At 57.7% G+C, this 15,179-nt stretch overlaps 1 protein-coding gene across 9 annotated transcripts in view; it reads right to left on the reverse strand.

The window, feature by feature from the left end:
- Window positions 1-15,179, reverse strand: part of TRAPPC9 (trafficking protein particle complex subunit 9) — a 433,756-nt gene that overhangs the window by 47,019 nt on the left and 371,558 nt on the right. Inside the window, exon 23 of one of the 9 annotated variants that reach the window (XM_072949775.1) lies at window positions 10,333-10,704. The exons of the other annotated variants lie outside the window; for them this stretch is intronic. Coding sequence (XP_072805876.1) covers window positions 10,361-10,704 — 344 coding nt within the window. The 3' untranslated portion in view covers window positions 10,333-10,360. Of the gene's footprint in view, window positions 1-10,332; window positions 10,705-15,179 lie in introns of those variants that run through there. 9 annotated transcript variants of the gene reach the window in all.

The raw sequence follows: 15,179 nt of genomic DNA on the forward strand, positions 1-15,179 counted from the left end.
GAGTGTCCCTACACTGAGAAGCGCCTGGAAGAGCGCCAAAGACAGACAGACAGACAGACAGCGAGCACTGCTCAGGACCCGTGCCCACGGAGCTCCTGTGAATCACCAGGTGTGCCCGCCGGCGCAGTCGGCTCTGCGGGTGGACGCGGCGGGGACAAACCCCTGTGGTCCCAGCTGCCCCTGGAGCTCTGTGCAGGGGTTAGCGGGCACCCACGTGGGGACCTGGCCTCCCCTCATTTCTCAGCCTGGGGCAGCTTCAAAGTCAGGGTCAGGCTGCCAACAGTGGCTTTATCTTCCTGCCCATAAAGGGGGAGGCAGCTGTGAGAGAGAAGGAAGGGGAGGACAAGCTCCCTCAGCAGTGCTCCGAGTCCTCAGACAGGCCCCCAGTGTCCCAGGGTCCTCGTCCTCCAGCACAGAAGGCAAGTATCATCGCCTCGTGTGTGTGTGTGTGTGTGTGTGTGTGTGTGTGTGTATTCCTTTTCATGTTTTTTTTCATCATAGGTTATTACAAGGTATTCAATACAGTTCCTGTGCTGCACAGTGGGACCTCGTTGCTTATCTATTTTATACATAGTCGTCTGTATCTGCTTCAACTTCTTTCCATCTGTAAGTTGCCGAGACCACCCAGTGCTCCGCTTACATTCAACACCCACTCACCCACTAGACGTTCCCTGCCGCGTGCTGGCTGCCTGCCGGGAGCCCTGGGGAGAAGGCAGTGCTGGGCTGCCAGCAGGACACACACAGTGAGGATGACAGTGGCCCGCTGAGCTCCGAGTGATGGGCCTCGACCTCATTAGTCAGCACTCCTATTCCTCACTGAACCGCCCCAGCCACCCTCCAAGACAAGACGGAGAAACTGAGGCCCAGGAAGGCTCAGGAACATGGGCCAGGTGACCCAGCAAGCAGGTGGGTCTGACTCCCAAGCCAGTTCCTAACCACTGGCCAAACTGGCCAGGACAGTCACGCTTGGACGGCCTACAGGGTGCTCGGGGCAGACCTGCTGGCCAGAGAAGCTTCCCAAAGGAGGGGGCACGGAGACCCGGCAGGCAGGCTCCATGGACAACAGGAATCGCTCAGGCAATGTGGGGCTGCTTGGAGAAAGAGGCAGCGGGAGCAAAGGAGGGTGAGGGCTGAGGCTGGAGAGGGAGGACGAGAGGGTGCGTGTTTATGCAGGAACAAACATCCCTTTCCAGTCCACCAAGTGCAGACCTAGAGCAGCAAGGACTGGCTGCCAGGACACTCAGAGCTTTGAGATTGGGCGGCGGGGCCGAGGGGGGGCTGGGGGACTGAGATGGGTGAGAGGGGCTGGCAGAGGGGCAGTGGAGCCTGGATGGTTCTGATCCTGGAGCTGCCTCCCCAGGCATCAAGGTCACTGAGAGTTCTTCCAGATCTGACTGCGGTTCCAGGGGCCATTCAACAGAGCCTGCAGGGGCCGGAAGCCTCCTGAGGGCCCTTTCACCTGCAACAACGGCCACACTTCAGGTGGAAGGGCAGCGGCCACAACCTCGCAGAGCCCTGGCCCCCAACCCGCTGGGAGCGTGCTGTGTGCTCACCTTTTTCCCGCTTCCTCCTTTCGCCTCAGTTTCAGCGTACCGTCTTTCATGAGTCTCATAAACTGGGACATTTGTCATTTGCCAATTTCCCTGGTGTAAATACTTCCCACTGACTGAGATCTAGCTACCAACGTGATGTTATCAAATTCGCAAAATTCCTGAAAACGGGACTGGGTCCTTGTGCACACTAGCAGGCTTCCGTTCTGCCACTTAGCAACATCCCACTTGTTCCATGAGGACCAACGCACGTCAGCACCTGGAGAAAGCTGTTCCTGAGCTCCTCAGGCCATCCCTCATGCTGTCTTCCGACCCCTCGTCCCCTCGTCCGTATCTCAGTCACAGCACAAGTTCTCCAGAACTATCCACATACACTGTTCACACAGCACTGTTCCCGGGGGCCCCCGAGACAGGACCACCTCCCCAGTGCACGGAGGTGACACCTGGAAGACAGTATTTCAGACACAACTGTGGATGAATTCTACTTATGAGCAGAGATGCCAAAAAAAAAAAAAAAGCAGCAAGTGGAATCCAGCAGTGTTATTTAGAACAACCTGCCGTGACCAAGGGCAGTTTATTCTAAGAATGGTTTCACAGCAAAAATCTATCAACCTAATGGTCCATGATATTTAAAAGGGGAAGAGATTACCCTTTTGGCATTCATATTAATAAATGCCAAAAGTCATATGATAAAAAAAATTTAGAAGACCTCCCTGCCAAAAAACCTTTCTTAAAATAGAAAAAAAACTATTTAAATTATAAGAACTATTTTTATAAAAACTATTTTACAAACTCATATGTATCTATATGTGAATTTGCTGTGTTTCTAATTAGAATGTTAACTTCTAATTGGACAAAAACGCTGTTAAATTCAGATGGACATACAACCAAGAAAAGCGTACAAAGAACAACAGTGAGGGGGGGCTTGTGTTGCCAGATCCTAACACTGATCCTGCAGCCACGACGATAAAGGGCGTGGTGTTCGCACAGAAATAGACAAGTCTTGTCAATACTTCAGATAAGAGAATCCAGAAATAGATCCACGCTTCCACAGGAACTAAATATATTACATAGATGGCTCGCTAATTCAGAAGAGGAAGGATGGTTTTCAAAATAAATCGGTTCTGGCAAAACTGACTAAACATCTCTAAGATGACAAACCAGGATCCACCTCATTCTACGTGCACAAATAAATAAAATACGTTCTAGACAGAGTAACGTTTTAAATGAAAAAATAAATTGAAAGAACATGTGTATGATGGTGGGGGGGGCATTCCTAAGAGGACAGACACATTGACCTGTAGGAAATGGAGGGACCCTTGACGGCACAAGCCGTGGAGACAAACCCGGAGGCAGCGGACGAGGGAAATGTGCCTGCAGCACATCCAGCAGAGGGTGGTGCTCACGCTTAGGCGACAGTTTCCTGCACTGGGTGAGAAAGGCACAGGGCCTCGCAGGACAAGGGCAGAGGATGAGCGCGGGGAACCAGGAGGAAGCCAACGAGGAATGAACAGAAGGGACGCCCAGCCTCACCTGTCATCCGTTTGGTGCACTCAGAGAGCAGACATGAGATCGACGCGTCAGGGCGAGGGCTGGTGGGCAGGCGGCCTGCCGCAGCAGCGCCCTGAGGAAGGTGGCCCGGGTCGAGTGTGTGGATCTTAGAGGAGCCTAACAGTAGGAGGCCCCCCTTATGAAGGACAAGCCCATTTCGCATGTATAAATACACATATACAGGGTTACGTGAGGCTGGAGAAGCGGGTGGGAGTGCGTGAACACACACACCAGGGCGCAGGTGCTGGGTTCCCCGGAGGACAGGACGGAGAAGGTGGGCAGATTAACACATTTCGTCCCACTTTGTATTATTTCACTGGTTAAAATGAACAGGGATTACGTTTGTAATTTAAAAGATGTAATAAATGGCTCGTAAGTGCTTTCCAGGATGAAAACCAACAGCGATGCCCAGGCTTGTAATTGGCCTAAGAGTGAGCCCTGCTTACACGACCGGTGAGCTTGTTAAGGCTTCTGAGCAGGGAGATCAAGGCTTCTCGGCACTGTAACAGCCTGGGAAATCGGAATCAAAAGGCAGCAGCTGGAGCCGTCCCCGCGGAGCTGGGCCCAGAGAAGGTGGACGGGGGCACCGTGCTCGGCTATTGGCCGGGCCCAAATTGCCCCTCACTTGGAGAATTGGTGGAGTGGCTGAGCAATCAGGCAGGGAGGTTTGAGAGCTCTTCCCGGGAGTCAGGCTTTGACTTCTGCCCTCTCTGTCAGCACAGCTCTATCAGGAACCCTGTGCACTGCCGAGAGCCCCAGGCGGCATGGGGGGGGGGGACACTGGATGCAGGAGACCCACCCCCCACCCCCCTGCATCACACACACGGGGCTGCTGGGAGCTCTGAAGCCCAGGGGCTCCGGACAGGCCAGTTCATCAGCTCAACTAAAAATCCAGTCCTGGAGCCAAGCAGGGACTAAGTCAGAGCCAACCTGGGCCAAGCCCTGGGGCCAGAGTGACGTCTTCTGTCTATTCATCGATCCAGGCCAAGCGCGGGGCCCCGAGGAGAGAGACATGGGAGACGAGGACCCTGGGTCACCGGGTCAGTGACACGCCAGGAGGTGACCTCAACAGCCCTTGGTGCGGTCCTCCCACGTGAGAGACAGGTGTGTCCAGGTGCTGCCCGACCACCCATGTGCCCAGAGGGAACACGCCAGGCACTGGACCCACAGGGAGAGCAGACCTGGGCCCGCCACCCAGCTCAGAGCCCGGTGGGAAGAGGGACAGTGGTGACCCTGCTTGTGTATGCTTACGGACAGCTCAGAGCTCGGGGAGAGCACAGTTAGACGGGGCGTCCAGGGCTGTGTTTCAAGTGGGTGTGAGAGACGGCGTCCCCGCAGCAGAAGAGGCGTGTGGACGGGGCACTGGAAGATGGGGGAGGGGAGAAGGCAGTGGGGCTGTCACCCACCAAGGGGGGCACTCGGGCTTGTGACCTTGCTTAACCCTCTGCCACTGTCCACAGGACAGTTGCCAGAAGTTGGGACCACGTGCTCAATGAGGCTCTGGTAACCGATGGGGCTTCAAATGAACTTGGGGGGTTGGGGAGCACTTACTCAGTGTGCAGCACTACCCTCCACAGTGCCAGGTCACCCAAAAGGCCCAAGGCGGGAGGAGCTTCAACTGTCACACAGAAGAACAGTGGGTGACCAGAGAAGAGGGTGTGTGTGTGAGTGACGGGGTGGGGAGAGGGAGTCGGGGTGCAGTGTGGGCATCAGTCTAAGGAGCCTGAGTGGGCAGAGGCCCAGTGCCTGCCAAGCAGAGTGGGTTTGGAGGGAGGAGTGTAAAGTCTGAAAAGGCACCAAGGACGTCCTGGAACGCTAGGCCAAGGAGTTTACCCTACACTGTCCCCTCAAAACCATCAGAGACTCAGGCAGGGGTCCTTTAAGTGCCATCACCTCCTGGGGTGTGGGGGTCAAGGGGGCCCGGTCCTGACCCTCCTGCCTGAGAGCTGGGAGGTGGGGGCCAGCCATCAGATGTCTCCTCATTTCTCTCCCCTTAACCTTAAAATAAAGGGTCCTCAACCCGAAAATAAAGGGTGGAAGGAGGTGAGATACGCCAGAAACACCTGCCGACTGGGAAGCGCTGTCAGGAGTCAGGGATCGTAGCTGGGGAATCACGAATTCAGGTCCCTGCCCACAGCCCCACTTCCCAGCTCAGACAGGCCCCTGGACACTGCGCGTGTGGGGTTCTGCTTTCCCTTGTTTCTAAGTAAAACTCGGCTATGAAGCTCCAAGTGAGGCCAAGCAGGGGAAGGACTGGTTACAGTGTCCCTGCCTGGCTCACCTGGGCCCGTGGGAGGGGCTGGCACCGGGATCCGGCAGCCCACGAGAGGGGACCGGAAAGATGTCACCGAGGGCCAGGGTCTTGGAAGGACCAGAGGCAGGACCCACAGCGCAGCCGTCGCGGGGCCGGGCAGGGGGCAGCTCTGGACTTCCTGCGTGCGGCCTCCCCTCTGGGCCTGCTGCCCAGCTGGGTCCAGAAGCTCGCTGCCTCCCTGAAAGCAGGAGAGATGGCGAGCGGGCACTGGTGTGGGCAGCACTGATTCCCTCGAGGCCGCTGCCTGGGCCACCGGTCACTCAGCTGGCACTGCAGGACGGACAAGGCCCTGAAGGCACAGTGGCAGGGCCCGGGAGGGGGCTGCACGGGCACCTCTGAAACTCTGACCCGAGGATCTCTGCCTTCTACCCCTACGGGATCAATTAACATTCCCAGTAGAGATGGAAATTCAATTTCCACAGTAAGTTCTGAGGAAAAGGTCACTTCCAGCCCCTGGGAAATTGTGATTTTTGGCTTTCAGCCAGGCGTTGTGCAGGAGGGGCTGGCACACAGGCCCCATGAGGGTCCGGGGAGCAGCCAGGGGGTCCTGAAGAGGGCTGCAGCCACAAGACCCCCGAGACGGAAGCCGGCTTCAGTGCTGAAGTGCTCCCGTCGGGCTCCCGCCCCTGCACACTCAGTCTGAATACTGACGGTGCCAGCTAGGCCAGCTCTGGCGGGGAAGGGAGCGGGCATGCCCCCCACCCTCACAGATGAGGGAAGCCACCCGGGAGCCTGGGCCATCAGAGGTGGGGCCACACAGTCTGGAGGGCGGCGGGGAGAGAGGGGGCGCTGGGAGGGAGGGGGAGAAGGCAGGAGTCTAGGGGCAGGGGTCTTTGTCCTCTTCTTCCAATTTATAAGCAGGCGCTGAGTGTCCCCTCCCTGCAGACCATCTCGAGTGCCAAGCTAAGGAGCGGGGTGGGGAGCCACTAAAAGACCTCCACCTCAGGCTGACCTGCTGTGCTCAGGGACATCCCTCTGGATGGAGGCTGAAGGACGGATCGGAGGGTTAGGACCTAGATGTGTGTTCGTTCCTGAGATACTTCCTCACTCCCACTGAGTGCCAGGCACACGCTCAGAACCAATCTCGCATGGAAGCCTGGTAGGTGCAGACAGGTCCGCGGCGGCTGTGCGGCAGGGTGGGAAGGCACGGTGGGAGGTCTGAGTGCCAGGAGCATGGAGGCGGGTCCCCAGGCCTGTGGGGGAAGAGGCCGATGATGGAGACTGCCCAGGAACGCCCATCAACCCCGTCTCTCCACCTGCCTCCTCTCCCAGGGCAGCACCCGCGCTGGCGTCCTTCCTTCATGCTGTCACGGTGTCCCCCGGACAGCAACAGCTCATAAAAGGACAGGGTCACCCCCGAGGGGTGCCGTTACGGGGCCTGAGGGCTTTGCTGGGCAGGGCCCTCTCTGCCCCGCCGGGCTCCCTGGTCTCCTCACAATGACTCTGCTGCCTCCTAAGCACATTTTCTAACCAAAGTGCAAAACAGCCTGTTTCTTCCTTGGCCTTCCTGTAAAAACAGCAGCATTCACATGATAACATCTGACTGCCATCAGCCTGAAGTCTGCTTTTAATACTTGAAGTCTGGCGAGGTATGTGCAACACTGAGACGAAGTGCTCAGGAAACTGGGTGCAAGTGGCCAGTGAGAACCCCTTCCCTGCCAGAGGGACTGGGCAGGGGCCAGGGAGGCTGGGGGGCCTGGCGCTCTGACCTCGCCATTGCGCGTGTTTCTTGGACTCCAGCTTTGACGTCTTGAACTTGAGCCCTAGGCTAAGGGCAGGTGTGATGTTCTGGGGAAAGGTTCATAAATGAGGCTCACCAGAGTGAGCAAAGGGGCCCGCCTTCTGCCTGGACGCCTACCTGACTCTTGTTCAGTGTTCACAGTTCTGCCCAGGGCAGCCTCTGCCAGGAAGCAGTCTGGCCCCCAAGTCAGACTGCTGTCCCCCGCTCCATGTAGCAGCAGAACTCCACCCTCAGCCTTGTAGAGTCTCCCCTTGAGTGTGGGAAGAACCTGTCAATGTGATGGGGTTCGGGGCGGGGGCAGGTCTCCACCCACCTGACCAGTTCCTCTGGCCTCCTCACCCCCCGACAACCAGGGCAGAAATGCTTTCTGTTTGTTTTATGTCGGGCTGCAAATACACTGCATTTGATTAATAAATTTTGCAAGCCCCTGAGCAGGATCCCGAAGGCCCTTCCTGACTCTGTGATGAGCGCGCAGGTCTCTCTCTCCCTCTCCTGCAGGCCGATGGTGATGGTGTGCTCTGTCTGTCTGCCCGTCTCTCTACATATCTCTCCACCCATCCATCTATGCATCTATTTTACATCCACGAAACATCTTTAACGGATGACCCTGGGGACATGAGTGGAAGGCAGCACGGAAGGCCGACCCCCGCTGGTGCTGTGAACTGATCGGGTCCCAGCTGACAGCAGATAAGAGAGCCTGTTGCTAAATCTGCTTTCTTTAATTACGGAGGAGATTGATAAGAGCTGTCAGAGTGAAATGAAGAGACTCCAGGCCTCACTGGTCTGCAGAGACATGAGCTGGGAAGCTGAAGATTAAAAAAAAAATTCCAAGTTTCCCTAGAAAGCCTACCGAAGCAGCGACGGCAAGCACGGGGCACGTGGGGCAGCTGGCAAGCCCGGGGTGCCCGGTCTCCAGCAGGGGACGTGGCCGGATCCTGCCAGCTGCTCGGACAAACTGTACTTGTTTCTGGCTGAGTGGTACACTCCACCAAGGGCAGCGCTCCCAGACGACAACTCCGCCCTCCCGTCTCAGACATTGGAGGACACCGTTCTCGTTCTGACCCCTGGGCTGGGCACACACTTGCTCCTGGAACCCACCCCAAGCCCGGATACACCAGAGACCGCCAGGTGCCTGTCATGGGTGGACATGGAGAGACAGAGCCTGCCAGGACCTGGACCAGGCCGTCTGAACCCAGAGCTGCTCCGTCCACTTCAACAGTCGAGATATCCCTGGGACGTAGGCCTGAGGACTGAAAACTGAGAACTCAACTGCACGCTGGAAGAGCACTGAAGAGAAACCAGCTCGGCTTCCCGCAAGGCCCTGGAACATTCTACTGAATTCCCTGCGCAGAGACCAAGGCTCCGGGAAATCTCAGCATACGTGTAATTTGTTCTGAGAAGAAACAAATGCTTTTTCAGGAAGATGCTTCTAATTGGAGATACTCTATTTTGTCAACTAAAGAATATGATCTTTAAAAAAAAAAATCCCAGTGTTTGCTATTGTTGCTGAAAACAGTAGTTGTGATTTGGCCCCACTGCCTCCAGGGAGTCAGAGAGGCTCGTGGGAACTGCTGCTTCTGACTCTGTGTTTTTAAATTAAAAAAAAAAAAGAAAGAAAAGAGAAAGAAAAACAACGATGAGGCCTTGGAGCCTGGAGACCTGGGTTCAAGTTCAAGCTCACTTCTAAGATCCTGAGCAAGGGGCACAGACAGGACAGTTCACAGCGGTGCCCTGAGGATTGACTCAACAGTAGGATTTGGAAGGGAACCAGAAGAAAGTGGACAGGAAAACACTTCATGAACTTTGAAGCCCAAATAACACACCTGCATAGAACAGAAAGGCTGTTCAAGGTGCCAGCCAGACCGTGGCCCTTATCACCACCAGAATGTAAGTATTCAGAGCCCTGCTGGCGGTGACAGTGACAGTGGGAAGGGCTGTTTCACACTGTTCACGGAGCCCCAGACAACAGGGGAAGAAGGCAGTCCCGTCACCATCTACAGACAAGGACGCCGAGGTGTGGCGGGCAAGCACGCTGGAGGGGGTGCGGCTCCTGGGCGTGCAGCTGCCCCAGGCCCCAACCGAGAGCTCTTCCGAGGGGTGTGGGCCCTCGTGTCCGCTCGACCTGCTCCCTGTTTAGCTCTTGTTATCCTTGGTTGACACCTTATACACTTGGTTGTGTTTCTTCCCTGCTGGGCTGGAAGCTCTGTGGGCACAGGGACCACATCTGTCACGCCTCACCCCCAAATGCCTGCTCAGCAAACAGGAGTCAACGACTAGGACCTCGGGAGCGGGGAACCAGGCACCTACGCACGTGGGGTAGCCCCGGGGACGGTGCCCGAGGACCTGCGCCACGGAAGGCTCCCCTCTGGTCCCCATGGCCGCTTGGAGACACTCGAGAAAGAGCCTCCTTTTCCTGCTGCCCGCGGACCCGAGAGCCTCAGACCCTCCTGGATGCCAGCATCGTGGCCAGCATCAGTCAGCCGGTTTCCTTTTTGGGGCGGGGCTCCCCAGAACCAGACTGCTAGCGGTGATGACAGGACATATCACCAGTGCCGAGGCGGCCACCACAGTGACCTGTGCCTGGTGGCTGCTGCCCGGTTGCAGCGCAGGGGACATCCTCAGCCCCATCAAAGGCATTTTCACGGCTGCCCCTTCCAGGTGGTTCCTTGAAATGAGGCATGATGTCCAGGGGTTGCCTGGGAACTTGATCATGGGTTTTTTTCCTTACTGCCCCTCTCCGCTCCCACCTTCTTCCAGGCCCTGCTATGGAGAGATCAGGGCCTTTACCCAGCTGGTGGGCGGGCGGGCGGGCAGGCAGGCAGCTGCAGCCCGGGGCTGGCCAGCCTTGTAGCAACGGGGGAGCTGACACACCAGGTAGGTAAGAAGACACAGCCACATTGTCTGGGGGCTGCGTCTCCCTTTGCATGATGGGAGGCCTATTCAGTACGAACATCTACCCAGGAGGGCCTTGAGGACTCCCACAGGCCAGGCCAGGCCAGGATCAGCCCAGAACAGGGGCTGCTGTGAATTCCTGCCTGGCCGGCCAGCAGCACAGGGCCCCTCAGGCATCTTGGGGAGCTGTGCAGAGTCACATCATTTCTAAGAACGTGCATTCAGGTTTGCCCTGGTGCCGTGACTACCACATGACATGGCATGAAAACACCTGGTAAGCAGCATTCGTTCCATTGTTCATTCAACAAATATTTATCTGGTGCTGTTTGCCAAGCCCTGGGTGTATAGCAGTTCACGGGTCCCCTGATCCTTCTGTGGACCCTGGCCCGAGTCCTCCAGGCGAGGGATGGGGTCTGGGAGCCATTCCCAGCACTTTGGAGGGCCTGGGGGGTGTGTGTGTGTGTCTGGGCTCAGGTGGCCCAGACCAGCCCAAAGTTCCATTTTCCTTGCTTTTGACGGGAAATAGCCACCCTGGGGGGCAGTAATTACTGAAGCAAAGTAGTCCTTAATAGCCGCGCATTCTTTGGTGCCAGAGTCTCTTGGGAAATGGAGTCCACTGGAGATGGCACAAGGCTCTGCCATGGGTGCTTCGGATCCTGGAAGGGAGAGGCCATTTATTTTCACCCCGCTTTCCGTCTCTGGAACGTACCCGCTCACTCTCCAGAAGCACCAGCCATGTGCTGTGCCAAGAACATGCCTTCCTTCCTCCTTATCATGTTAACCAAACAGGGAAGATTCACAACCGAGCTGGAGGCTTCCTGGGGGAAGTGGCATTTCAGGGGTGACCTGAAGGAAGGGTGGCAGCCCCTCGGTAACAAGCAGGAAGAGCAGCCGTGGGGCGCCCTGCCTCCTGCTGGCCCGGCCTCCACCTGCAGAGCAGCAGCAGGAGCGCAAGTCCTCCTCACACTGCTTCCTCTGACCCTTCTTGGGCCTTCCTCTCCCACTTTTAAGGACCCTTGGGTTATACTGGGCCCACCTGGATAAATTCAGGCTATCTTCTACATTTTAAAGTCCGCTGATTAGCAACGGTAATTCCACCTGCAGCCTTCATTTCCCCTGCCAGGTAAGGTGACATATTCACAGGTTCTGGGGATTAGGATGTGAACTTTAGGGGCCATGATGCTGCCTCTGGCCTCCTGGCCCCGTTTCTCTCAGGACCCCTGCTCGCCTGGCCAGGGAGGCTTCCCCTGCAAAGCCAGCCAGCACAGAACTGACTGCTCTGACCCGACGCCTGCTGAGAGCGGGCTCCAATGCATTGTCCTCATCCACTCTGTCTCAGGGGATGCGCCAGTCCTCGCTCTCCCAGAGAGGCCACCGGTACCTCACAGAGGCAGGCAGAAGCCCCAGACCCACCATGCTCACATGCATGTCCCTGGGGAGATGCAAGGCAGGCCCCGTGCCTGCCCACGGAGCCGACCGGCCAGTGGAGGACCTGGTCCCTAGCCCACCCTGAGGCAGTGTACCAGTCAGACCCTGGGAGGAAGCCAGCGAAGGCTTCCCGGCAGAAGGGGCATCTGAGCCTGGACAGCGACAGTGGCAGGAGGAGATGGGGGAGAGTGGGTGGGGCATGGGCAGGGCCTGGCTCACTGGGAACAGAGAGGCCAGTCCATGAGGCCCTTGTATGGGAAACTAGGAAGTGTGGATTGGACCCTTCCGGCCACGGGGCAGATCTGTGCTTTTAAGACAGTCCTGATACCAGCCCGGCCAGGCTGCAGCCTCTCTGGCCAGTGCAGGGCGGCGGGGTGGCCTTCCTGGCTACGGGACTGAGCTCCCGCCTGGCCACAGGGCGCTCCCTCCCTCCTTCTCAGGAACGGGTCTGGGGCATCCTTCCTGGAGCAAGTTGCTTTATCACCTGTGATTGTCCAGCTCTGTCCTGAGAGAAGCCCTCCAGCCAGGCCTCCACCCTCTCGCTCAGAGTGAGCAGGGAGCCTTGGAGGAGAGAACAAACCCGCTTCTAACTCCTGTCAGCGCAGATACCCCCCACGGACACCAGCCTCGATGCAGCCCTGACAAATAAACACAATCAGCAGGCACTCCCTACGCTGGTAGACAGAATCAACAGGTTCTCTTGCCTTCTTGCCCAGGGCCGTGATCACAGCTCCCCGTGCTCCAGGAGGTGGGGGGTGGGCTCAGGACTCAGGCTCTGAGAGTCAGTGTGGCTCTGCCCCCCATAGCAGGGTCCTCACAGCACAGCGAGGCAGCACCACCATCTCCGTCCCGTGGTCCTCGGTCCTGCCCATCAGCGATTTTCAAGGTGCCCATCCCGAGTCAGCTGGGTGATGCTCTGCAATCCACACCTAGCGTACACGTACACACACACACACACACACACGACCCTGCAGCCAGCGGTTCTATGCGCTCGGCCCTGTGTTATGCTTCAAAACAATGTGAAGAAGTGAAACCACGGCCCTGGCCCAGCCTGGGGAGGGGTGAGAGCATCCGTGTCCCCCGCCGAAGGCGCCGGGAAAGGAGCAGGTTTAGAGGCCCCTCCGAGACAAAAGACCACCACCACCGGAGCATCGCCCTCCCAGCCCGCTGCTGTGGGCCCCGTGTCGCCTCATGGGGGCCCTGGGGCCCTGGGGACTTTGGCCCCCAGGAACCAAACGAGGTCCAGGACGGAGAACTTCAGTCACTCCTCCGGGGCCTGCGCCAGGAAGCCCACATCCCCTCGCCACGGGCAGGTCCTCAAGGGAAACGACCTTCCCGAGACTCCGAGGGAGGAAAGGAGAACAGAAACAGGAGATGAGACTACAGCTGCTGACAGCCTCGCTCCCGACAGCTGGGCCCCCGGGGTGTCAGCCGAGCCTCCACCACACGGCCAGCGAGCAGCCCGGGAGAACCCGGGCATCACGTGAGGGGCCCGCAGCACACCCGCCACACCAGCCAGCCACCCACCCACCCAGGAAACGCCTGGCTTCCCCTGCCCGCGGCCCACGTGGGCTCTCGCAATTACAGAAGTGACACGTGTGCACACACATCCACATGCACAGCACTGACTGATTCCAGGTAGAAAACCCTACCCTGACAGCAGGGAGCCAGGACCTGCGGCGTGGAACACACGTGCAAGGATCCATGCAAAAGCCGCGCGCGCACGTGCCGGAGCTGGGCCTCCTTCCATGTGTAGGCGCAGAGCTGCACCGACTCGGCCGTCTCCGTTTAAGTCTGCACGGTGCCTGTATCTCCAGACCCTGAAACAGAACCTCCGCCCTGGGACGGACCGGCGCATCTCAGGAGAAAGGCGCCAGCGCCCGCGCCAGACGCGCCACGTCCTCAGCCGCCTTCCCCTCCCGAAGCAGCCCTCCCGGGGCCGGCGTGCGGCTCTGACCCCGGTGAGGTAGCTTCAGCCCACTGCAGGCGCACTGTCTGGACTGACCGTGCATGTCGGCTGCAGGCAGGTCTGCTCAGGATGCAGAGCTCGCCAGACGTCAAACATGGAATGCCGTCACCGTGAAAGGCTTCCACTCGATTCGTAACTGTCAACGTAGTGACGACTTCGGGGCACACCTGCCCAGTGCCTCGTACTTTGACCTGAGAGCTACCCCACATGCCCACTGGCCCCCGCGCTGCATCTCCAGTAGGTCTGAGGCGAGGCCACCATGGATAGTGGTCCTTCCTCCTGCCCTTTCTAGGATCCCTGAGGAAAGAAGGCTCTCCTGGGGCCTCCAAGAACACACTCGAGGGGCCACAACACGGAGCACAGAGCAAACGGGAAACGGATAACGTAGGCTGCGCTGTGGACGCTGTTCCTGTGGCTGGAAAGCGCTTCACTGCTGATGAGGGGCATTCATGACCGCCGGCCCCCACGGGCCTCGCTGCTCAGGTGTTGGGGAGCGAGCCAGGACCCAGGAAGGGACGGGTGCACAGAGCTGTGTCTTCTTACCCTGCTCTCCTCTGGCTCCGCATCTTCATCACAGTCCTCATGAACAATTTCTTAATAATCACAGGGGAACTTCCTAGTAATTGTTTTAATTTTACAATATAAGTGCATTTATTTGCCAAATAGACACACGTTCTCAGTTCTGTGCTACGGTACGTAACGTTCAGCACCCTGATGCACGACGGTGAACACGGTTGTGGCAGCAGCATCACAAGGGGCGTGTTCTCAAGCGTGCTGTACACGGGGAAGCACGGGGAAGCCCCCCGTCCTGCCTCTGCCGCACTGAAGCCTCGTGCCACCCTGTCAGTGGCATCACCTCCTCCTTCACAGACAGCGTGACAGAGGCCATGAGGGGAAAGAGCTTCCTCGGGGTCGCCCTGTCGGGACTCCCCTCCAAGTCCACCTGACTCAAGGGCCAGTCCTGCCAGAGCATCTCGCTTTGCCCCGGCTCGGCACCAGTGACCTCTGACCTCTGCGGGAGAGGGCCTGTGCCCCAGTCTCCTCGCCCACAAGTGCCCGAGTCTCCGACAGTTCTCTGCTCTGCTTCCCGGTTCCTGCACAGCTCCCCAGAAACACCCAAGCCCAGCCACGTGGAGCCCTGAACCCCTGGAGCCTAGACCACCATCAGAGCGCTCCAGCCTCCATTGTCTCATCTGGTACCCGCTACACACGGGGAAGACTGAAGAAAAACGAGAAGCTTTGAGTGGTCACGATGTGCCAACTACAGTGTTAATTGTTTTATGTACACAATTCCAACTAATGCTCAATTCTGCAGGGTGGGCAGGTCTCACGGGGTGCAGCCAAGGGCTGCACCCCAGGGCTCCTGGCTCCCTGCTCGGTGCTCCTCCCCCACAGCCCCCTGATGCAGTACATACACCCTGCAGCAGGAGCTCCCGGCGACCGTCTTGCCACTGCCTTTGTCCTGGTGAGAATGGGGCTACTTGTGACAACATTTTAATTGCAAATCACCAAAACTGTCAAAGAAAGAGTGGGACTCTGATATACATCCTAAAACATCTGCAAAAGCTGGGCTATTTATTTGCCATTTGAAGGGATTTAAGTCACTCAAGGAAGACTTTTGGTACGTCAGTGAGTCGGGCAACCAGATCACCCAACCACCCACAAGTGCACACAGCCACCTACCATTAGTCATGTGTTCTTTATCCTCCTCACCCTACTGTCCAAGTACTCAGC

The sequence above is a fragment of the Vicugna pacos genome, chromosome 25 (assembly GCF_048564905.1).
Source record: "Vicugna pacos chromosome 25, VicPac4, whole genome shotgun sequence".
NCBI classification, from domain to species: Eukaryota; Metazoa; Chordata; class Mammalia; order Artiodactyla; family Camelidae; genus Vicugna; species Vicugna pacos.